Source organism: Hemibagrus wyckioides, linkage group LG03 (genome assembly GCF_019097595.1).
Source record: "Hemibagrus wyckioides isolate EC202008001 linkage group LG03, SWU_Hwy_1.0, whole genome shotgun sequence".
NCBI classification, from domain to species: domain Eukaryota; kingdom Metazoa; phylum Chordata; class Actinopteri; order Siluriformes; family Bagridae; genus Hemibagrus; species Hemibagrus wyckioides.
In genome coordinates this window covers 20,089,153-20,113,162 of record NC_080712.1, presented here as the reverse complement: position 1 = coordinate 20,113,162, position 24,010 = coordinate 20,089,153, and the positions used below count along the sequence as shown (strand labels likewise).

Sequence of the window (24,010 nt, the reverse complement as noted above, 5' to 3'; positions counted from 1 at the left end):
TCAAGTATCACACTGGTAACCCTGTGCTCTAGCATTCAGCAATGAACAAAATTCTACACTGAATCATTAACACATCTTTTTACTGTCATGAAAAGTCAGGGGAGACTGTCCTTGCACCTGACAAAAGCACTAACAAAATGGTATAACGTAGTAAATGCAAGCACCTTAGGCTAAAATTAATTTCATCATCCTATTAAGAACAAAGTGAAGGGAAGGTCAAGCGAGGATTTGCATCAGATTCCATAAAATATGGCTGCCACTGTGATGAAAATATTAATGAATAGGTATTATTTTTCATACAATTTCCAATGTCGACCAAAAAGGAAATAGAAGCAGTGTTCTCTCCCGTAATAGCAAATTTAGTTAAATGCAGAAGAACTGCTATAACAAATTTCCCAAACTAGACACAAAGAAGTGCTGCTGAATTGGAAACTTCATTTAATCTCCAACATTAACCAATGTTATAGTGAATCCGGGGATCACGGTGTGAGTTGAGAATACACAACAGATGGGATGAACACCAGTTCATTGCAGAGCACCATTCCCACACACACACAATCAAAATTTGGGGTAATTTATATTAGCCAATGCACCTGCGGACATATTTTTTGGCAGGTGAGAGGAAACCCATGAGTATAGACAGTAACCCAAGCTCAGGATTGAACAAGAGACCCTGTAGCAGTGAGGATGGTAACACAACCCACATAAAACAATACATTCAAAAGCTCTACACTAATTGTTAATTGAATATGATTGGCATTTCCCTGTACCATCCTGCCCTGGAGCATGTCAGTCTAGAATAATAAGAAGAAGGAAAAATGCCACGAGGAATTAAGTTCTCCCATTTACAATTAGGCTAATGGACAGTGCTATTTACACAATCCTGAATCCCTGTGTTCCTGAAAATGCAAATTCAGAACTTATGAGGAAAAATGTCAATTATATGAAATCTCTGCATTCAATGTAAAGTTCTATGAAAGAATGACGATCATTAAAATATTCGACTGGGCTAAACATTTATTTGACGAGATATATCATGGTTTAAATAAAAAATGAACACAAGCTGGTCTTGAATAATATTCTGAAATAGCAAAAAAAAAAAACAGGTTCTCCTGTTCTTCTTTTTTTTCCACAAATAATCCGATATAGTCTGAGAAATTAGGTTGATTTGGTCTCAGAAGAGAGACAACAGTGACACAATTTCATCTAATTAATTCCTGACTTCGTTTCTCCTGCAAACTGTTAATGAAATGGTAAAGGTCCTTATGGCTAGACTTGAACATTAAAACAATTCAAATGTATTTTTGTAGTTATGAAATCTCTGTAAGCTTGTTGTAAATGTAAGCTTAATCTGTCCAAAAGCCTAATATCCAGTAATCAAAAACTCACTTTATGACTATCCTGAATTCTTTATGTTTTCATATGGTAAAGTAATAAAGTGTCTTTTTGTCAGTGGAGAAATTTGAACTGAATATGATCTGAAATAAAGATTATTCCTGATTGAAAAAGACTGAAAAAGTATTTTACTCTTGAAAAAGACTACGCCTAGCTACTGTAAGGATTTTTTAAAAAAAAAAAGAGATTTGAATTGAGGGTGTCAGAAGGGATGGGATGTACTAGTCTGAGGAAAGTTAGCTAATAACAGCTTTCAGTTAAATTACATGATCATAACTGAATCCTGACCAGACATAATATTATGAGCAGTGACAGGTGAAGTGAATAGCACTGATGATCTCCTCATCATGGCACCTGTTAGTGGGTGGGATATATTAGGCAGCAAGTGAACATTTTGTCCTCAAAGTTGATGTGTTAGAAGCAGGAAAAATGAGCAAGTGTAAGGATTTGAGCGAGTTTGACAAGGGCCAAATTGTGATGGCTAGACGACTGAAACTCCAAAACTGCAGCTCTTGTGGGGTGTTCCTGGTCTGCAGTGGTCAGTATCTATCAAAAGGAACACTGGCCCATGATCTGATCTAACAGACGAGCTACTGTTGCTCAAATTGCAAAAGAAGTTAATGCTGGTTCTGATAGAAAGGTGTCAGAATACACAGTGCCTGATGGGTCAGGGCTGTTTTGGCAGCAAAAGGGGGACCAACACAATATTAGGCAGGTGGTCATAATCAAGGGGAAGGTGTACAAGACAGTGGTGGGACCGGCCATGATGTATGGTTTAGAGGCAATGTCACTGAGGAAGAGACAAGAGTCAGAGCTGGAGGTAACAGAGCTGGAGATGTTGAGATTCTCTTTGGGAGTGACAAGGTTGGACAGAATTAGGAACGAGTACATCAGAGGAACAGAGGGAGGCCAGATTAAGATGGTTTGGATATGTTCAGAGGAGGGAGAGTGAGTATACTGGTAGGAGAATGTTGGACATGGAGCTGCCAGGCAGGAGGCAAAGAGGAAGGCCAAAGTGGAGGTATATGGATGTAATAAATGAGGATATGAAGCTAGTGGGTGCAAGTGTTGAGGATGCAGTAGATAGGGATAGGTGGAGAGAGATGATTTGCTGCGGCCTGCCCTGAAGGAAAAGGCTAAAAGAAGTAGCCATAATATTATAAGTCATAATAATATAAATAAATAAATAATAAATAATAAATAAATAATAAGTCATAATATTATGCCTGGTAATTGTGTAATTGATAAAAAGTGTGATTCAGTGTGAAGCATCTACAATGACATTCTCTGATCAGGCTTTGTCTGAAGAGTATTATTATTCCTAATATTACACGTCATTTGCTCAATGTACACGCATCATAAAGATGGAATAAACAAAATGCTAAAATTACTAACAGCTTACTGGGAGGTGGACAAATATATATATGTATATTATCAAATATACATTTAGAGAGGATACATCTGTAGTCATTCTTGATTAGGAATATCCAAAGAAAAACTCATGGAAGCTGTTCTATATCTGCAAGGCTGGGTTATGCAATAGAATCTGTCTGGATTTTACAGTCCTAATATCACCAACATGGGTTTTACAGCCTCCAAATGGAACAAGAGGGAGACATAAAAACCAGTATATACTATCATAGCACAAGACCTTGCATGAGCAATTACTTTGCAAGTGATGAGTAGCCAAAACGGCCTTTCAAACGCGCAGTAAGGTGATGCTCCATCCATCAAAAGACCTGAGTGAAAAGATGTCCAAATATGTAGCTCTATGTTCAGGGTGTGGGTGCTGGAAGGACTGAGATCCAGAAGGAAAAGAGCTTGTTTTCTGTCAAGAGCACAGGAACACAGGATGACACACACACACCATCTGAGAGATGCAACATCACTCATTTGGGAATATTTGAGAATACAGTTTGCCCATACAACAGACCATTAAAGTAAATCAATATACATATCTATACAGTTAAATGTGCTGAATATCGTCTACCCTTGTGTCAATGACAAGTGGAAATATATGGTTTAATTATTAATTGTAAGTGCCCAATAGGCAGATCTTTGTTTTTCAATGCTGCAGGGGCATCCATCAATGTAATGACACCACCATTGTTTTGTTTTTGTTTTGTTTTTTAGTTGCATCCTGCAAAACTAAGGAATGCTGAGGCAACTCCATTAGAGCTTTCAGCAGACCATGCACTCACTTCCTGAGCAAAATTATATTTCACTTATTTAACCCTTACAATCCAATTTGTCTCAAAAATATTTGCAGAATTTAAGTGACATAGAAGGCATGAACTAAAGACCGAGCACAACTACTATACAACTAGACTGATAAAAACGTCTGATATTAACACTTCATGGGCCACATTCGGAGGTTTGCACACACAGTGAGGAATTAATACCAAAATTGCTTCGATGTGAAGCATAAATATAAATTCACATAATAACATTCATCCATTTGGGGACAAGACGGGGGGGACACTGGATGAAGCGCCAATCCATCACGGGGCATGGTCTTACACACACTCATTCACGCACTATAGACATTTTGAGATGCCAAATAGCCTGCAGTTGGATGGCTTTGGACTGGGGAGGAAACCCACAAAGCACAGGGAGAATATGCAAACTCACACAAGGTGGAGGCGGGAACCAAACCCTCAACCCCAGTGATATGAGACAAACCGCTAACCACCATGCCCCCTAATAACATACATAATGTAATTATTTTGTTTACAGAAGAGGGTTTTATAATTTCCCAGTAGGTCGGGATGCTGTGTCCGCAAAGAAAGTCTATCAAACTGCAATTAGCAAACTGTTCGTTTGTATCTACAGAATCGACCACAAAGGTCACAGATTATGATTTACAGTCACAGAATACGAACAGCAAAAATCAAAAAGAATACAGCTAATGAGGTACTCGGTATGCTTAATTCCTAACAGGAAGAAAATGTTAACTAATGGCAGGATGAACTTGGCAGAAACAACAACAGAAAGTGTATTTAAGACCAGCGCTTTTCTTTGCTTTGCTTTGTATTATTCTGCTGCATGAGAAGGCAGGCAATGCTCTTGGGAGGAAAAAAAAAAATCACTGAGCAACCAATCAGTCTGATACCTAAAGTGCTTTGAATAAATTGGCTTCAACTGAAAGATATTTATTTGTAGAGTACTCTGGATGTCAGCCTGACCGGCATGCTGCTAATCCTTAAATATGATATTAGTGAGTGTACAGTTGAATAGGACTGAGGCTTCACAAAGGTTCTAATGGAGATAATAGATGATGTTCCATGAATTTCAACATCAACAGAAGCTTTATAGACTTATAGCAGGTTTTGGAATGTTGACATTTAAGAAACGATTCATCTTTAATGTGGCAGTAATGGACAGGATCTGCTTTTCCACGTCTGGGTGATCAGTATACAGTCTCACCTGCCCTGCCCCTGAAGCATCCCATAAACAGAAAAATCCGGGTTTATGCCCAAAGCAAAACCTGTCTGTAACTCCAGGATGAGAAATCCGAGCCAAGTGGTTTTTACCTTCTGTGTACAAAAGCTCTGAGGTTTAATGTGAATCTGAGCAGCTGACTGACTGCATGAGTGCCAGCTGCTTTCCTAGTCTTAACACACACCTTGAAGTGACACGTTTCTTAAGTCTTTAACCACCCTAAACCCCATCATGCTTCACCTCATCCATCTTAGCGGTTTTTCTATGCTGTTACAGAATGGCAGTCGACACATAAGTAGCCACAGTAGGCTGAACCTGCATGAATAAAGTATGCAAAGAAAGCATTCACAAGCTATATTTCAATCTTTAATGAAATTTTTTTTGCAGTTTAGTATATACAGTTTATGTTTAGCCCACTAGCTATTTTAATGCTCCGTAAGTCTAACGCAACTGAAGTACTGCGAATTCAGCAGTAACACCCATTGCAATCACACCAGTGGGAAGGCTGGAGTGTTGGAGAGGGATGCTGTGTGTGACAACAGCCACAGCCAAGAGTATACTGAACCACCTATATCCACACAGACACAAACAAGCCTTTCTCAGAGAGAATGGCACTGCAATCAATATAGGGTTCAATAGCCATTGACTGGACTGACAGATTAGTGCAATACAAATGAATATGCAGACTTTCTCATATGTCAGTATAGAGAAGATTCTGGCAGCATTAACACGAGGAGAATGGCACTAACTGCAGAGTTGCTTTCTCTCTCGTTCGCCTAGTGAAATCCTAAATGCTAGAATGGTGTAGTTCTTCTAACTCAAATTAAAGTACCACTACACTCAAAAATGTGGCCTGTCTTGGATGGCTTAAATCTGACCGTATACAATGACCAGTTTCAAACAAGAGAATTTCTCTAAAGGATCATGAGGCATGGGTTCAGTTAGTGATCTTAGAAGAATCTAAATCCTGTGGAATCCAGAAGTACTTTCGCTACTGTGGCTACTGGGGACCTGCCTGATTTATCCTGGTGCTATGATTTTGCTTGACACTTCTGCATTTATGACTCACTTTCTGCTGCCATGGCTCTGCACTTCCCAAAATTTTATGCCCAAGTCTCACCCTTTCTTCAGGGGATTATCTCGTCTGTATTCGTTAGGCTTGTACCCAAGTGCTATTATAATAAATGATAATGCTGCTTTAATTTTAAAGACCTTGATGCTCACACTGAACATCCTTTCAGTATACTTAATACTGTATATCTAAGTACACTATAATTGTGGAAGAGTAATGAGTCATAATCTCGCAACCTGGTATAATCTCAGGAAAGCATCAGTTCCCTATTGAGCCTGGTTCCTCTTCTTTATGTTACCTCAGGGAGTTTTCACTTGCATTTGAAATTCAGCTGAACTGAATAGAGTTGATGCTGAATTGAAGTGAATTTGGGTTGGCCACTCTCAATTGTTAATACACTTAATATACGTGAGAATCGGCCGAAATATGGAAAACTGGACAATACGGAGGGTTACGAGAATCTTTAACTGAACTACGAAGGCTAGTGAACTTCTACTGACCTTAGCTAATGAGGATATACAACATATACATTATAACAGTGTGACCGATCAGAACCAGAAGAAGTAGTGTTTCTTCTGATAGTGCTCCATCTTAGAGCATCCTGCTCATTTCTCCTCAAACACAGGGTTTGTTTTTCTGCCTGAAAATGTGTTCTTCAAGAAAAAAAACAAATGGATATTGAATTATGCAAATCTGATCTTGTCACTGGCCAGCCACTTCTGTTATCCTCCCACGGCCTCATACAAGTATTCTGCAATTTAAACCCAGCGCTTCAAATGACTCAATTAGTATTCATGCACATCATATTCAAATAGAAGCTGATTTTAATACAGCCGACTGCAGCTTAAAAACTAATCACACAAAAGAGTAATGAAGACTCACGAGGATCTGCCTTTTCTACAAGTGTCAGAAAAAGAAATTCACGTTGTAAGCCAAACAATGACAGTCAAATTATATGTCAATTGACAAAGAAAGCCTTTGCCCAAATGGAATGCATTTTTTATTGCTGCTAATGTTGTTTTGTTGAATTTCTCCTGCAGCACCAGTGACAACAGCAGAACCCCCTGTTGATTAGTTTACAATAGTGAAGGATTAGAAATATCCTCTATTGGAGCTTGTAATTACTAATGCACAGTCATTTCAGCCCCTCTACCCCTTTTCCTGCTATGGAGCTTAATGGTGTGTTAGATAAGACACATATACAAACAGATCCACACCTGGAATATACGAGCTCTAAGTGCTGCTGTCTTAAGACTTCACACACTTTCTCACAGGTGACTCCCGGAGCACACACATTCTTCTTACATCAGTCAGAGACAAAAGCAGAAATGCTTGGGTTTGCTTCATTAAAAAAGTCACAATTTCTATTTTCAGCTAGGTATATGCAACTATATATTATAGGCACCCTTCAAGAAAATATATTAGGCAGCAAGTGAACAATTTGTCCTCAAAGTTGATGTGTTAGAAGCAGGAAAAATGGGCAAGCGTAAGGACTTGAGCGAGTTTGCTGAAGGGCCAAATTGTGATGTCTAGACGACTGGATCAGTGCATCTCCAAAACTGCAGCTCTTGTGGGGTGTTCCCGGTCTGCAGTGCTCAGTATCTATCAAAAGTGGTCCAAGGAAGGAACAGTGGTGGACCGGCGACAGGGTCATGGGCAGCCAAGACTCATTGATCCACGTGGGGAATGAAGGCTGGCCCGTGTGATCCGATCCAACAGACGAGCTACTGTTGATCAAATTGCTGAAGAAGTTAATGCTGGTTCTGATAGAAAGGTGTCAGAATACACAGTGCATGACGGGTCAGGGCCGTTTTGGCAGCAAAAGGGGGACCAGCACAATATTAGGCAGGTGGTCATAATGTTATGCCTGGTCAGTGTAATTGATTCAGTGTGAAGCATCTACAATGACATTCTCTGCACTGTTTGCACCTAGTTGCACACTTTGCACTTTATGTGGCTAGGACAAAAACTCATTTGCTCAATGTACACGCATCATAAAGATGGAATAAACAAAATGCTAAAATTGCTAACAGCTTACTGGGAAGTGGAGTTATCACACATTATCAAATATACATTTAGAGAGGATACATCTGTAGTCATTCTTGATTAGGAATAGCCAAAGAAAAACTCATGGAAGCTGTTCTATATCTGCAAGGCTGAGTTATGCAATAGAATCTGTCTGGATTTTATAGTCCTAATATCACCAACATGAGTTTTACAGCCTCCAAATGGAACAAGAGGGAGACATAAAAACCAGTATATACTATTCTATTCTATTCTGATAGAAAGGTGTCAGAGAGAGTACACAGTGCATGATGAGTCAGGGCTGTTTTGGCAGCAAAACAGGAGAGAAGCACAATATTAGGCAGGTGGTAATAATGTTATGCCTGATTGGTGTATCATTAAAGGTGTTGCAGGTAGTGTTGCCTCTTCACAGCTCCAGGGTCTCTAGTTCAATCCTGAGCTTGTTTATTGTCTGTGTGAAATTTTGCATGCTCCCCCTATGTTCATGTGGGTTTCTTTTGAGATCTTAGGTGTTCTCCCTCCTCCTTTAACATACCCCTAGGTGTGAATGACTGTTAAAGAATTAAATTACACCTAATTCATTATTACAAAACATCATTTTGCAGAATGATTTTAAACCCCAAAAGTTGCATATTACCTTTCTGGGGTTATCTGTATCTTCTCACTGAGGATGACAACCTTAAATACTTTCCAATTTAGATATGATCATAAGGTGCTTTTATAGAAAACACTGAAGACACTGAAAACTCAATTACACACCTTAGAGATTTAGAAAGCATAGAGTTTGTACGGCAGCATCTCAGCGAAAGCATCATCATATTGCTAGTAATTATAAGATATTTTTTAGCTTTTCTCTCACAGACATTGTGTGACTGACATCTGAGACTGACATCAGTCTATTTGTACATGCCCTGTTGTCATGCCAGACTGCAGCTGAAGTTTAGTCATGCTTCCTTTGAGCTGAGACATCATGTTATTCTCGCGTTGCCAAACATTTTCCGATGTTTCCAATGTCTCAGGTTTTTCTGTCCATGTTTAAAAAAACAGGAACAAATCATTAAAACTGGCCTTAATAAAGCCCAACATGTGTTTCCTAGTAAACTGTATAGAGTGAAAGTTTTCTCATTTATCTTTGGATAACAAACAATGGAAACATGAAATTCACAGTGCCAGTGCCGTTGTACGCAGATCCGGGAACAGACTGCATGGCTTAAATCTTGAACATAGCATTCACATATAAAGAGCCCATCTGAATTCAGACCAGCAGCTCTCCAACAGGTCCAAGGCTGTTTTCCTGTTGGCTGTTATTCTCATCACTTCCACCCCCACACACGCACACAGAGATAAATCACATTTGTGGGCCAGGCCAACCGGTCTGTAATCCTTTGTGACAAAGCTAAAGTCTCATTTAGGTGTGCTAATGTTTTAGTACCACAGACAGCAGGACAACTGAGCTCAGCCATCTTAGACTTTTACAGTAAACAGTTAAAAAACGTTTGCTTTTCAGTCACAGGTGACATTCCGCCTGCATGACCTTTATATTAACACCTGTCCAGCCACATGCTGGTTATTACTGTGTGTGACTGATACATACAGTAAATGCACATCCGTTCACGAAGTGACATGTTGTATGAAACGTAACATCATAAGAGAAATATACATATGATGACAACAAAAACAAAGGACATGCATTCAGACAGTCGATTCAGCATGGGCTGAGCAGAAAGAGATCTCTTTTTAACAACGTTAAATTATGATAGGTGGATTTAGATAGATTTTATAATTAAATTAACTCCCTCAGGAAACACTTGATCTTTCACAGCCCACAAAGTCATCAAGCAATTCAAACGAACGAAGGAGGGAGGCTTGTCCGAGGGCAATTGATTTCTGAAGTCTTTACTTGCCCCAATGTCACTATGGATGCACAGCTTAATGCCCTTATCTATCCGTCCAGACCAGAGTAGGTTACACTCAGCTTTCTTGTCTTTTGCCCATTGCAAAAGGAAGCTTTAAGGCTGGAGGGAGGAGGCAGGAAGAGAGCCCTCAACTTCTCTGTGAATCTAAACAGCTTGGCTCTCCTGCACAACGCACGCAGGAGCAAAGGTAAACCGCTGTTTCTATGGTTACTGGCCAGGCTCGCCGTACACGGATGTTCATTGCAATTTTAAGCTGCAGAAGAACCCTGATCGAGGGCATGAATCCATCCACCCACACACTCTCTCACACACACACACACACACACACGCACATAAGTCCACAGAGTACCTATAGACGCTAACAGTTACATCAATTATGTAAACAAAAACACCCACATATTGCTGCTTCTGATAGTATGTGTATGATTATTGCAGTCACAGTGCCTCAGTGTGTATGAAGTATGTAAAGAGTAGCATTTGTAAAGTAGCTCAGATCACAGTAGGAGAGAAAGGTGTTGGGCTGAACAGCAGCATTCTGTGGAACGAGAAGCAGAGAGTCACACATCCCTCATGCTGCTTCTCACTCACTCACTCATACACACACACACACAGTATGCAGTGGAGTCCCACCTCTGTCCTGGACTGTGTGAGAGGCAGAGGCAGATAGAGGGTGAGTGAAAGAGAGTAGCTGAGAGGGTGTGATGAGGAGGGAGGAAGTGTGCAGCTCAGAGCTTTACTCCCATAATGAAGAAACACATCCTTTCCACCTTTCCCAGTGGTTTTACTTTTTTAATTGAAACGGTTTTGTCTCTAAGACATGCTTTAGCTGTAATAACATGTGAAGGTTAGGTGCCTAAATGAAAATGGGGGAAGCCAGGAGTCAGCAGCACAGGTGGCTTTAAACATAGTTCAGATATACAAATACATAATAATGTGTTGTGGCCGTCCCATAACACTTTCTTGATTGATGTTTAAATAATCACGTACAATGCATTTTATTAATGAAATGTAATACAATCATATCTCAATACAATTACATATTGTTATCCTTGAGGGTTATAGCATAGCAGAAGAGGGGAATGTAAAACCATGTAGTATAGTATCATTTCCCGCTACGGCTTTCTCCTTTAACAACAGACAGCAGAAAAAAAACTAAATCTGACTGATGAAAAAGCTTTGTTCACATGAATAGAAAAGGTTTTGTCGTATATGAAATTAACTTCTGGTTGCAGATCATTTCCACTTTCAAAGTGAAAACCCACTGTTAACGCTTCCTTGGAGCTCTCATCAACCACAATGGACACTTTGCATTTAAACCTGAACTGCAGAACCAGATTTCACTGTACAAATACACTAACCAAGCATTTTATTACACTATAACACTACACTAACACTGGGTAGGACCTCCTTTTGCTCTCAAAGCACTCTGAATTCTATGTGGCCTGAGTTCCACAAGATATTTCTTGTTATACAGTATATGCATGCATAAGACAAATTCCTTGTATGGCAAATAAACTGATTCTGAGTCACACTTAGTGTGTGCAAGTATGTATGTATGTGTGTGTGTACATAACTTGCTGTCACTATGTTACTGAAGGCCTGGCTGCAGTGGACAGAATACTTTTACCAGCTGGTCATTTGTTTAAAAAAGTCAACCGTGTAAATCAACCGGTCCCATGGTAGTAAAGACATAGGTGGAGATTAGCTGACCAGTTCTCTGGAAGAGACTCTAGCATTCATCACCTGCTAGCTAACAGACCTTTCTTCTAATTAGAAGCATGGGCTGCATTGTCCATAAATGCAGGATTCATTAGGAGTGCTGGAGATGGGGAATATGGTGAAGAGCTCGCCATATGATGCTGTGTTGCATGTATAGTGTGTGTGTGTGTGTTGGGGTTTGTTTATTTCACTAATTTATTTGTTTACTGTTTGCCATCCTAAAGATTATCATGTGGCAGGCCACAGGCGGCTAGGAACGTCTGTAGATAAGGTCAGAAAAGAATGAAAGTGTCCCCACATCACCATATATCACCAATATATCACCAGTGTTCTGTTTCTTTAGTGGTCAGTGTGCAATAGCAGGAGGGACAGAGTGGTAGAAGATTGGGAGATGATTTATGGGTGTGATAAAGCGCTCCAGCTGGATCCACAGTCAGGAGTATAATGCTTGCAGTGCTGCCACAGCTCCAGCACAATACTCCCACTCCCTCAATTACATTACAGCTGAGAGATGGCCAAGCCCGTAATTGAAATAGCCCTCTCTTAAACAAAAGGTCAGCTTGAAGGTTGTGAAGGAGGATGCAGGGACCTCTAACTCATTTTCCATATCCTCTAGAATACAAACACAAACACATACATGCCCATGTGCTATATATGACTTGTGCAGATTATATAATGACGCACATGACATCAGGTTAATAAAACAGCTTACAGCACATATATACCTGAAATCAACAGCACTTTATTTACAGTTCTGAATGGAGACACTGCAATCACCTAGACTCTAACCTCAAAACTGCATCAGGAGAATGTCTGAGCGTAGTGTAATCACTCACAAATTCACTCAAAACATCCTAAGCAGCAGTGTGGATAACACTTTTTTAGTAATTTGTGATACAGTAGCTCATCTGTGGGATTGAACTAAACCCAATGCACATTAACGAGCCTTGAGCACCCAGGACCCTGTCTCCGGCTCACCAGTCGGCCTGCTTTGGACCACTTTTGGTAGGTACTAACCACTGCATACCAGGAACACCCCATAAGACCTGCTAGCTTGGAACCCAGTTATCTAACTTGGCCCTTGTCAAAGTCACTTAGGTCTTTATGCTTGCTCACTGTTCCTGCTTCTAACCCTACAGACTGCATATCCATCTAAACCTCTCTACAATTCCCCTCCCTTTATAAACATGCACGTATGCAGTACACTACATCATCATGTATCATCATGTATCATCATGATCCAGAGAGTACTGGTGTGGGTGCAGCCTTTTGTTCCACAGATTGCATTTTACACACATCTTAGCAAAATTACAAACCTCATCCCCAAACACTGATTAAATATGTACAGTTAGCTTTTTATGTATCTGTTCAGTTGGATTAAAAGTCTGCACACACAACACCCACAAAGTAGGCTATGGCACACACCTAATTACCAGCATACACCGATCAGGCATAACATTATGAACAGTGAGAGGTGAAGTGAGTAACACTGATGATCTCCTCATCATGGCACCTGTTAGTGGGTGGGATATATCAGGCAGCAAGTGAACATTTTGTCCTCAAAGTTGATGTGTTAGAAGCAGGAAAAATGGGCAAGCGTAAGGATTTCAGTTTGACACGACCCAAACTGTGATGGCTAGACGGCTGGATCAGAGCTATCAAAAGTGGTCCAAGGAAAGAACAGTGGTGAACCAGAATACACAGTGCATGACAGGTCAGAGCTGTTTTGGCAGCAAAAGGGAGACCAACACAATATTAGGCAGGTGGTCATAATGTTATGCCTGGTCAGTGTACATCCAAATGTGTATTTGTCCAGCAATTTGTTCTGTGTTTTTTTTTTTGTTTGTTTTTTTTGTGGGTAGGACATTTCACATGTCAAGCGGAAGCAGAGGAAACGCAGTATCCATTTTCAAACCCTTCAAATCTTAGGATTCTTTATAATGCACATATAATTTTCTCAAAGTTATAAGAGTATAAGGTATTATGAGTCATGGTTAAACAAAAACTTTCGGTTGAGTGTCAGTCTTTTCTGCCACTGGTTTCATAAGATTTCTCATAAAACTTCCTGCTCCATCACACTGAGGATATGCTTTCTGTTCATTATTACCCTACCTTCATAAAGGGGCTGCCAATGCATGTGCAAAATAACTGACAGGCAGACAGTACAGATGGACTGTGTTGAAATCATGTTGAAATTTCACACACAGTTGCTGAACCCTGACAGACATTTGTGTTACAGCTCATCCAAATATATGCACTGAGTCTGTGAGTATCAGAATAATCACAGACTAAACGGGGAAATTATTCAATCAAAGAGGACAATCACCAGCATAATATAAAACAGGGCTCTCAAACCTTTTACATCCAGGGACCCATTTCATTATAAAATAAATCCCTCTCAGGACAGATTTATTCTATAATCCAACTATTCAAATATAAAATAATATTTTGGCTATTTATTGGTGCCACAGACTTTTTTTACACTTGGACTTTCCACTAAAAGAGCCTACTTGACCTATGCCTTTTTAAGATACTGGGGTTTGGATTAAAACCCAATTCAAGTCACAAGCTAAATAGGCTCAAGGACTCAATAATAAACAATAACTTTAAAGATTTGGGATTGTAAAAAATTAATAATAAAAAAGGTAGTCAACGATTTGGACACACTCATAACGAGTTTTGTTACTATTTATATTATTCAATTTATTTTACAATAATGTGTATACATCCATACTATACATAATGCATATTTATATAGAATTACATAACGTTTAACACTGCAGTCCTGAACATATGCCCCCATACCCTGATTGCATTTCCTACACTGAAAATAAAAACCAGAAATATTTTTAAAACCTTTTATACCTTTTATTTGAAAATAATACCCAAAACTCCTTGCTATCTGCATTTGTCTGAAAAAGAAATTTTAAGAATTTCAAGCTTTATATCAGAAGGTCTTTAAGATCATGAAAAGCATAAAAACCCAGTCAGGGGTGTCCAAACTTTCAACATGTACTCTGTCCATTTCACACAGTATCACTGATTCAGCATACAAAATGGTTTGACAATCTCAAGCACCCCTATAGTTTGCTTAATGAGTTCCTAAAATGGGTAAAAGCTCATTTATACATGATGACTAGCACTAATCTCTGAAAATAAATCCCTTTTACACACAAACAAAAAACCTCCACAGCACTGGACAAAGTTACCTTATTATATAATACTGTATAATATTTTGGCTACACTATTGTGAGCAGCTGACTGGCATTAAAGACAGAAATACTAGTCCAGGCGCAGTGAAGACTTGCTTTGGCTGTGTCCAGAATGCACATGCAATGTAAAACATGCTGCAGTCCAGCCTCATATTCTTCTTGCTACATGAGATATCACAGATGCCTCAGTAGGCACAGATGAGTCGATGTGCTAAGCACAGGGCCGTCCAGATTTCACTTGTGAGGTCTTACAAATGGAGGAGCTCTCATTTTCCCAGTCCACTCAAAGTAAACAGTCTTCATTATGTGAAAATAACCTCAAACATTCATAGTTAATTAACCTGTTTAGTGATGGCTCAGGTGTAATCTGTACTAGCTAAGATAACCGAGTCTGTCTTATAATTCAGTCTAAATTCTAACTATCATTCAGACATAATGATAATACACTGAGGTCTACACATACTGACATGTACTCAAACACAAGATATAGTGAATTACTAGTCTGCCAGTAGTGTTAAATTGTGGTATACAGTATGTAACATGCTTAAAAGTTAAGTATCATTACATCTGTGAGATAGGAATATAATCAGTAGACATTTTCAATGTATGAATTCAATGAGAGGTAAGTGTGAGTGGTTGAGGCTGGATTTGCCTTTATATGTGAGCGTGAGTGTGTGTGTGTGTGTGCTGTTCTATACTCACCAGTACTCTGCCTGTGAGAGTCTGTGCTGAGATCATGACCCCGGCCCAGTCTTTCACCGAGGTCATCCAGCCCACCTCACTAGCTGGAGCATCATCTTTCTCATCCTGGCTCTTCAGTGGCCCATCTGCCTGCCCATTATTCACTTTCTGGGCCTCCTGCCACAAACACACATGCAAACACAACAACAAAAGTCATCACAAAGAATACAAGATATTTTAGATTTCACGTCTTCGTCATACATGGCTTGGTGCAGTAAATAGAAACTGTATAATTTAACTTTAGGAGAGGGTTAGATGGAGAGAAACCTTCCCTGCCTTCATTCAATACTACCTTACATTTATAGAATAGGAACGTGGGGGCTGCATAAACACGAATTTTTACAGCTGATGTGTTGCGTAGCCAACAGCAAAAATGCATTGCAATATAAGATTCGCCCTCTATATGTGGGTAGAATATAATACACTGTAGAAGTGCTATGGGACATCAGCATTGTTTCTGTTTTCACCTTATAGTGCTGTGTAGGGCTTCAGTCCCTTATACACTGGGTTTTTTTACAAGAAAAAGAACGACTGATTTCTCTTCCAACAGAAAGGTTGTGCACTTGCAACATAAAGGTTATTTGGTCAGCCAATATACAAAAAGAAGCACATATACAGGTTTTATAAACAAAAGGCTGATCCATGCTGTCTCATTCCAGGAATAATGAACTAAAATAAGGAATTGTTATTAGCGGGTCATAATGGCTGTACGCTTTATGTGTTCGCTCCTTCATTTTCATTTCTGACCGAGGTAAAAACTTCGCACGTGATGTCAGTACTGATGGTCAGTGTGAGTGCTGATGTCTAGCAGTGAGAAAAAGGATACACCACACAGACAATGGAAATCACCTGAGAGCTCCATCTGTGAAACTATATGGATTGATGCTGTTAATCCTATGGTCTTTATTCGGCTTATACCACAATAACTTGCCGATACTAACAACAAATGAGTTTTCAGAAAACAGCACATTGTAATTTTTTTTTTTATAAAGTTAGAGTTATATGTAATGCTGTGGAATGTCTGAAAAACAATTTAATTTCCCTTACCATTACTAGAACCAGAAAAAACTTATCATAATGTTTCCTGTTGCCTCTGCCATTTTTTCATTTGTATTTTTGTGTGTGTGTGTGTGTGTGTGTGTGTTAGTCCTATAGAACAGAAGGATGCAATATGGTGTTTTTTTTACAAAAGGAAAAAAAAACCTTATAACTTTGTGTGTGTGTGTGTGTGTGTGTGTGCGCGATATCACACACTGCCTAACACATACAGCACACCTAGCAGAGTGTAGGCCAAATGGTGCACTGCTATGATTCACAGGCTCAGGAAGTCATCGCAGCATATTGGGCTTACATCAGCAAGGTACACAATAACTCCCAGTCAGGTAGGTGGATAGAAGCACAGCCATCACATATGCTGTTTTTAAGACCTAGGATATACAATATCTTCTGTTCAGTATAGTCTTTACCTGACATGAAACGCTGTGCGATAACAGACATCCTCACAGTTGTGCTACATCCAAATGTGAATGCCACAGTAGTCTTCTGACAGTTACTCTGGAATAAATGAGCTGAGAGTAATCATCTTCAACGAAATCAAACAAACTCTCTGCGTACTCCTGCAGCACGACACCCCAGAGGTATGATGGTGCAGGATTTTAATGTGTATGATCGTTACACATACACACTCACACTATAACACACTATATCAGTGCATCAGACCGGAATATATTCAATCATTTACCAATACAGGTCAATACCGAGCCTGGAACTGATACTATAAGTACATCCCTATAACTAAAGAATTCACAATGTTATTTAAAGTGCCAGAAAAATATTACAAATCAGCCACAATTACTGTGATTCCTCCAATCTGAATGGATAGTCAGGTATCAGGTTCAACTAGCACAGGTATGAATCAGGCCTCGAACCCCTCAGGACACATGAAAAAGCTGAGGGTAAGAGTGGTATTTACTCTTGTGTGGGTGGGAGTGGGTATGTTTTATAGCTGATGGGATAAAGAAGCGAGCACTGGAAGCATAATGAATGTGGTGGATTGCTTAGGCATGAGTTTTCATCTCTCTTTAGGAAATGTTGTGGTTTAATTTAGATTCTCAAAAATGGAAGCAATTAGGTTTATTAGAAATATAGAAAAATAACTGGGGGGTGGATTTAACCAGTTTGCTTTAGTGAAAGTGGGATTTAAACAAGTCTTGAACGCACCTCAATGACATAGTAAAACCTAGAGGCTGTGATAGAGATCTGGCTTGGAAATAATTTCTTACATTAGCAACATTAGCTTTTAGTGTACCAGACTGGTTTGTTGCACGTCTTCATTGTTCAATAAAGAATGTTTGCTTTAATTCACTCTCTCAAAAATGCTATTGCAAGCTACATGTGGAAGACTGTTTCATACTGTGGGTTTTGCTGCACTCCACTGTGTGCATTAATCTCACAGCTGCAAGGACCCACATTTAGATAGAATTCATGGCTATTTTGTGCATACTGTGCCAAACCACACAATGCATACTTAGTATGCTTAAATTGTACAGACACCAATGGTGTAGTGCTTAATCCATGAGCAGTTTGGGCAGAAGTGTTACAGTATTACAGAAGTGTTGAGAATGTAATAACTCTCTTAGAAACATCAGTGTGACTGTCACAGTTCCTGAGCACGAGCAAAACCTATCAACCAGAGCTTGTCTTTAAGCTACATCATGAGGGTGACTGTCCAGCAAAAGTGCCCTTTCCTTGACGTGTGACCACAGTGTACAGCTAAGAGGTATGCTGTATGCTATGTGGGAACTGCATGTTTTAATTCCAGAGGGATGGTAATATTCTCATCAAATGTCAAACTCTTTGTTTCTCTGTAAATAAGTATGACAAATGCTTAAACTCATGTTCAGGCATATGGGAAGAATTCCTCAACCAAATGATGATGAACAACAGCATTCCAGTTATCAAGACATGTAGTTTGTTCTCATTAGGTACCTCAACTGATCAGGCATAACATTATGCCTAATGTTGTGTTGGTCCCCCTTTTGCTGCCAAAACAGTCTCTGTGCAAATCATGCACTGTGTATTCTGACACTTTTCTATCAGAACCAGCATTCACTGCAACAGTAGCTCGTCTGTTGGATCGGATCACACAATGTCGCCGGTTAACCCCTGTTCCTTCCTTGGACCACTTTTGATAGATACTGACCACTGCAGACCGGGAACACCCCACAAGAGCTGCAGTTTTGGAGATGCTCTGATCCAGTGGTCTAGCCATCACAATTTGGTCCTTGTCAAACTCGCTCAAATCCTTACGCTTGTCCATTTTTCCTGCTTCTAACACATCAACTTTGAGGACAAAATGTTGACTTGCTGCCTAATATATCCCACCCACTAACAGGTGCCATGATGAGGAGATAATCAGTGCTATTCACTTCACCTCTCAGTGCTCAATGTTATGCCTGATCGGTGTATAACTTGTAACAAGACATTGCGTTTGGTGCTGATTTCACAATTTGTCTGCCAGATAACTAATCTGTTAAGAAATACAGCCTAAACTGTTATCAGGTTTAAACAAAATCCCACATTTCTTATGGGAAAAATGAATGAGGATATTTTTCAGCAACAAAATCTGGAGGCGAGGCAGAAGCTCTCCGTACGAAAAACCTCAGCCAAGTTTAGTGTAAGACGGCTATGGCAACACAGTCCATAAAGTGACACCAGAGTCACAGTCACTTGCTGCTTCCCAGTTCGCCTACTATATTATCCATTTATATTGTGAACACTGTGCACTCTGTTTTGTGAAGAAAAAGTACATACTTTGAGTGTGTAGCAAAAGAGTATGCAAGTACTGGGACATACAAACACATCATGTCAAGGAAGAGAGCGCTGTTGCCTAGTTACACGCACTGTCATCCTAATCATCATCCGAAAAATCTATCTGTCTATCTAACTGACTCTACCATTCCCTTGATTTATTTTGCCAATCGCCACGAAACACCTCTTTTTGTTGCAAGGAGTTATTGGGAATATTCACTGAAAAGGGGGAGGGGGTAGTAGCTTATTGGTTAAGGTGTTGGACTACTACCCAGAAGGTTGTAGGTTCAAATCCAAGGTCCCTCAAGCTGCTACTGGTGGGTCCCTGAGCAAAGCCCTTAACCCTGAATTGCTCAATCGTATAAAATGAGATAAATTTGATCTCATTTTATAGAAATGTAAAAAGTGTCCACAGATCCAATCTACTGGAAATACTGGACCATCCAGGAACCTTTGTAATAAACATACTATGATTCAGGACGCACTAATCTTTGTTACTATTTAGGATGTATAGTAAGCGAATTAGGAACCAGCAACTGTCTGCGATCTCTGGCATTCTAACAACGTTGGGATTTGGCATTTGGAACTGTGGCACGCACGATGCTTGCCTGCTGCATGTGGCAGCAGTGTTGCATTTCTGAAGTGCATGTGAGTCAGGTTACAGAGCCGCTCCTTCCCTGTGCTTCGAACTTCACGGATCAGAATTATCACAAGTACAGGGAGTATGCGCTGTGCTGATTTTCAGCTTCAGATTGCACCTAAATGAATCTTGTTGCAAATCTTATAGGTGATTATATCTCATCTGTCATCTGTCCCATCAGTTACTTTCAGCAAAGGCTTAAAGAAATAAATAAGTCTTTGCTGAAATAAATAACTAAATAACAGCAGGTCAGGTGTTTCTTGACATGGAAAGAAATAATTACAGACTATGTGGCTGCTCCAGATGCTGCATTTGAGCGATTCTAACTAGCCTCTGCACATGTCCAAACACAAACCCTGACCCAGCAAATGTGCCGACACTCGATCTGGTGCATGGGGATTTTCTGCTGAAACTGGATTATATTCTGTAATGATGTGCCAAGGAGGCAGCTGGTGTACTGCTAATTAGTTACGTCAAAACAGTGTTGATAAACCTAGTAGTAAAAAGGTCTGCTCAATGGCCTTTGGATAGTGTTTCTTTACTATGTACAATAAACAGACGCTCAAATTACAGTCTGCTGGCAAATATTAAAACAGCAATCAAAGCACCTGCAACCTCGTCAGCATTATCCCAGTGCGCTGTGTCCAACACCAACACAGACAGAACAATATTGATTTAGAGGAGATGTCCCTCCCCAGTGATCCCCTGGCATTTCATCATGTAACTTGAGTACTAAGTAAGGCTGGGTGATATCTAAAAATAATTATAATGATATCCTTTTGTAAAAATATACAACCAATTACACACACACACACACACACACATTCCCCCTAACCCCACTTGTATGCCTGCTTACAGCAGGGCTGTTACTATAACCTGGTTTTCATCGATCATTTCCTATTTTGTCTTCCTATTTTCACATTTAAAAAGCTGCACCAGAATATAAAACACAACCATCAGCTCCAGAATTATTGGCACCCTTGATAAGGAGAGTATGCCAAAAGTCTGTGTGAACTTAATCTAGAACTTTAATCTTTAATTGAAATGGATTTATTTTAAGAAAATAAAATTTGTAACATAATTATGTCAGGTTAGCATTCCTTCTATGAAATGGAACACAGTTTACATTCACTAAAAAACTTTCAGCTAAAATTATACACTGTATTGCCAAAAGTTTTGGGACACCCCTCCAAATCACTGAATTCAGGTGTTGTTTTTCAGGTGTTGGGCTCGGCTCCTTAGTTCCAGGGAAAGGAACTCTTAATGCTTCAGCATACCAAGACATTTTGGACAATTTCATGCCCCCAACTTTGTGGGAACAGTTTGGGGATGACCCCTTCCTGTTTCAACATGACTGCACACCAGTGCACAAAGCAAGGTTCATAAAGACATGGATGATCGAGTTTGGTGTGGAGGAACTTCACAGAGTCCTGACCTCAACCCGACAGAACACCTTTGGGATGAATTAGAACCCTAATTCTAACCCTAACCCTAACCCGGGGTCAAGGCCAACTGCTGAAAAACAACACCTGAATTCAATGATTTGGAGGGGTGTCCCAAAACTTTTGCCAATATAGTGTAAGTCCTATGATGAGTGCAAGTGACATGATTTTAACATACACTTGTCATAAATATTCAAAAAGCAGACATTTCGTTAATATTCATTAGTTTCCTTATAGCCCTCTCAATAAAGGGAGAGACAGTTTGCATTAACTCCCAGTTAACACAGATCACTTCTTCATCAGGCTATAGAATTATTATATTAACATCAACCTGTAGTCAAGTGTGAATAAAACAGTATTAATTTGAACCTGTTGCTGACGAAAATGTGACTAAACATAAATGCTTGAGCCTTATACGTCCTCTCCTGCTTCTTCATTTCTGAAGGAGTGTTTACAGAATCCCAGGTAGGCAGTGATGATGTACTATGATAATAGACTTCTGGGTTTTGTCATTTTTAGCCATGTTCAGACTGACAGTACAGTTAGTCCCAAAAGTATTCACATCTTTGAGGCAGATGTTTGTTTGTTTATTTATTTATTTTAAAAAAATGAAAAAATGTCATCACTAAAAAATGAATGTATTCTTTGAAAATGAAATCCTTACTAAAAACTAAAATAACCAATAAATACCATGTCCATTTCCAGAAAGCAAGCAATGCTACAAACACCAGAGGAACTCCCAGTGAGGCACTTTGGGTTTTTCTGAGCATCTAATTTAATCTGCTTCACACAAGTCATTGTGCTGCTTAGTCAATAGGCATTTATCATGTTTGCGAATGATTAGTGGGCTGCTGCATGATAACTGCTACAATCACAACTCCTGACAGGCAACGTTACAACAGCAGAAAGTGTTGGCAGAGTATAGATGGATGAGGATGGTCTGCTGCATGGCTAAATCCATGAATTATTTATGTCCTCTCACTTTGATGGCTGGACCGATTCAGAACAATACAAACAAAAAAAACAATTTCTACTTGGTCTGAGCAGCTTGTAGAGAAGGGCTTAGGCGCAGCATGCCATGGGATACTCCATCTGCTATTTTTACGCCTGTGATGTCAAAGCCTTTAACCTCACTCTGGCCCTTTTCACTATCCAAACAGACAAACGTCCCAGGAGACTTTCTCTCTCTCTCTCTCTCTCTCTCTCTCCTGTTTACCTTCATTAATGCATGGAGAGAAGCAAGACTGACCTTGTTTTTTGACCGCTTTCATTGTTTATCTAGCTAATAAAATTCTGGCCAATTAGCCTTTATTTGTTTTTATTTATTCACAGGTGAAGTTGAAAGCTTAAATATTTTCAAAACATTTTATGGACTGTTTTATATCCACTTCCTATTCTTTCGCTGCATTGCGTGACAAAACTACCAGGGGGCACAGTGTTCCTCCAAGGCATGTTAGGCTTGCCACATTTTCCGAGCCACTACCCATGCAGCATCAATGAGCATCACGAGAGCTCCTCAGCTTGTGGGAAAAAAAACGCACTTTGTGAAGGAGTGCTTAGTGTTCTCCCCTGTCCAGGAATGAGTCAGTCGCATCCTCTCCAGATTTGCAGCCAAGGACAGGACATGGGGCATCCAGGATTCCATCCAAGCTGTGTCACTGACCTCTACACTAATCACAAGGACAATTCAGTGCTTACAAAAAAAGGATCTATAGGAATATGAAGGATAATCTTTACAAAAACTGTTCTGTAAGGAATATAGGCAGGAGTACCACTAATAAGGAATGGCAGAGAACGGGTCACGTAACCTAGACTGCTTGAATACGACACGGCTTCAGCACAGCTGTTCCAGCCACTTCCATTTGCATCGCTGGGGGTAACTGCAGTCCATGCCAAGCTCTATTTTTACCTTCCCTCTGGGAGCCAAGAAAAAATATCTAAGACGATCTTCACAAACCTGGCTTTTTTAACAATTACTACAGATTTCTTGGTAATTCTACTCTGACATTTTGAATGCATCTTGTTCATGAGTGCAAAGACTGCTATTTTTACTGCGTATATAGCCAAGACTTCAGATTGTGTCAAGCCGAACCCCCTCACAGACTTAGGTTTAGGATCTAAAGACAAGCCAAGGCCATTATGTAAACACTACACAGGTATAGAGAACTGCCTGCAGGTTGCCATGCCTGCTCATGCTGACTCTTATTCATTATCTAATCCTATTCCTCCAGCACCAAAACACCACATATACCATATAATCATTAAAGCCAGTATGCTATAAATCTTCACTAGCAGGAGTTTTTATGTTGCCTCTTTTAAAACAACATCCTGTAACAACTGACTAAGAACAATGTGTGGCATTTTGAAAAAGGCCAAAAGAGATGAGGATGTAGGGAAAACTTTCAGTCAGCATCAATTCAACAATCTGCCTCTAGAGGCTAAAACTAATCTGGAGAGGACTTTCTGTTCTGGGCTGAGCTACCTGCCATGATGTAAAATAACTTAACAAAAGCCACATTGCACAAGTAGCCTACAAACATCTATCCATCCATTTTCTATACCCACTTTATTCCTAATTGGTGTCATGGGGATCTGCT

General features: G+C 39.7%; 1 protein-coding gene across 20 annotated transcripts in view; it reads right to left on the bottom strand.

Annotated features, from left to right (window-relative positions):
- Nucleotides 1–24,010, bottom strand: part of kcnma1a (potassium large conductance calcium-activated channel, subfamily M, alpha member 1a) — a 133,309-nt gene that overhangs the window by 81,512 nt on the left and 27,787 nt on the right. For all 20 annotated transcript variants that reach the window (XM_058384829.1, XM_058384687.1, XM_058384758.1 and 17 more), the window contains exon 2: nucleotides 15,483–15,638. In XM_058384829.1, coding sequence (XP_058240812.1) covers nucleotides 15,483–15,638 — 156 coding nt within the window. The remainder of the gene's footprint in view (nucleotides 1–15,482; nucleotides 15,639–24,010) is intronic.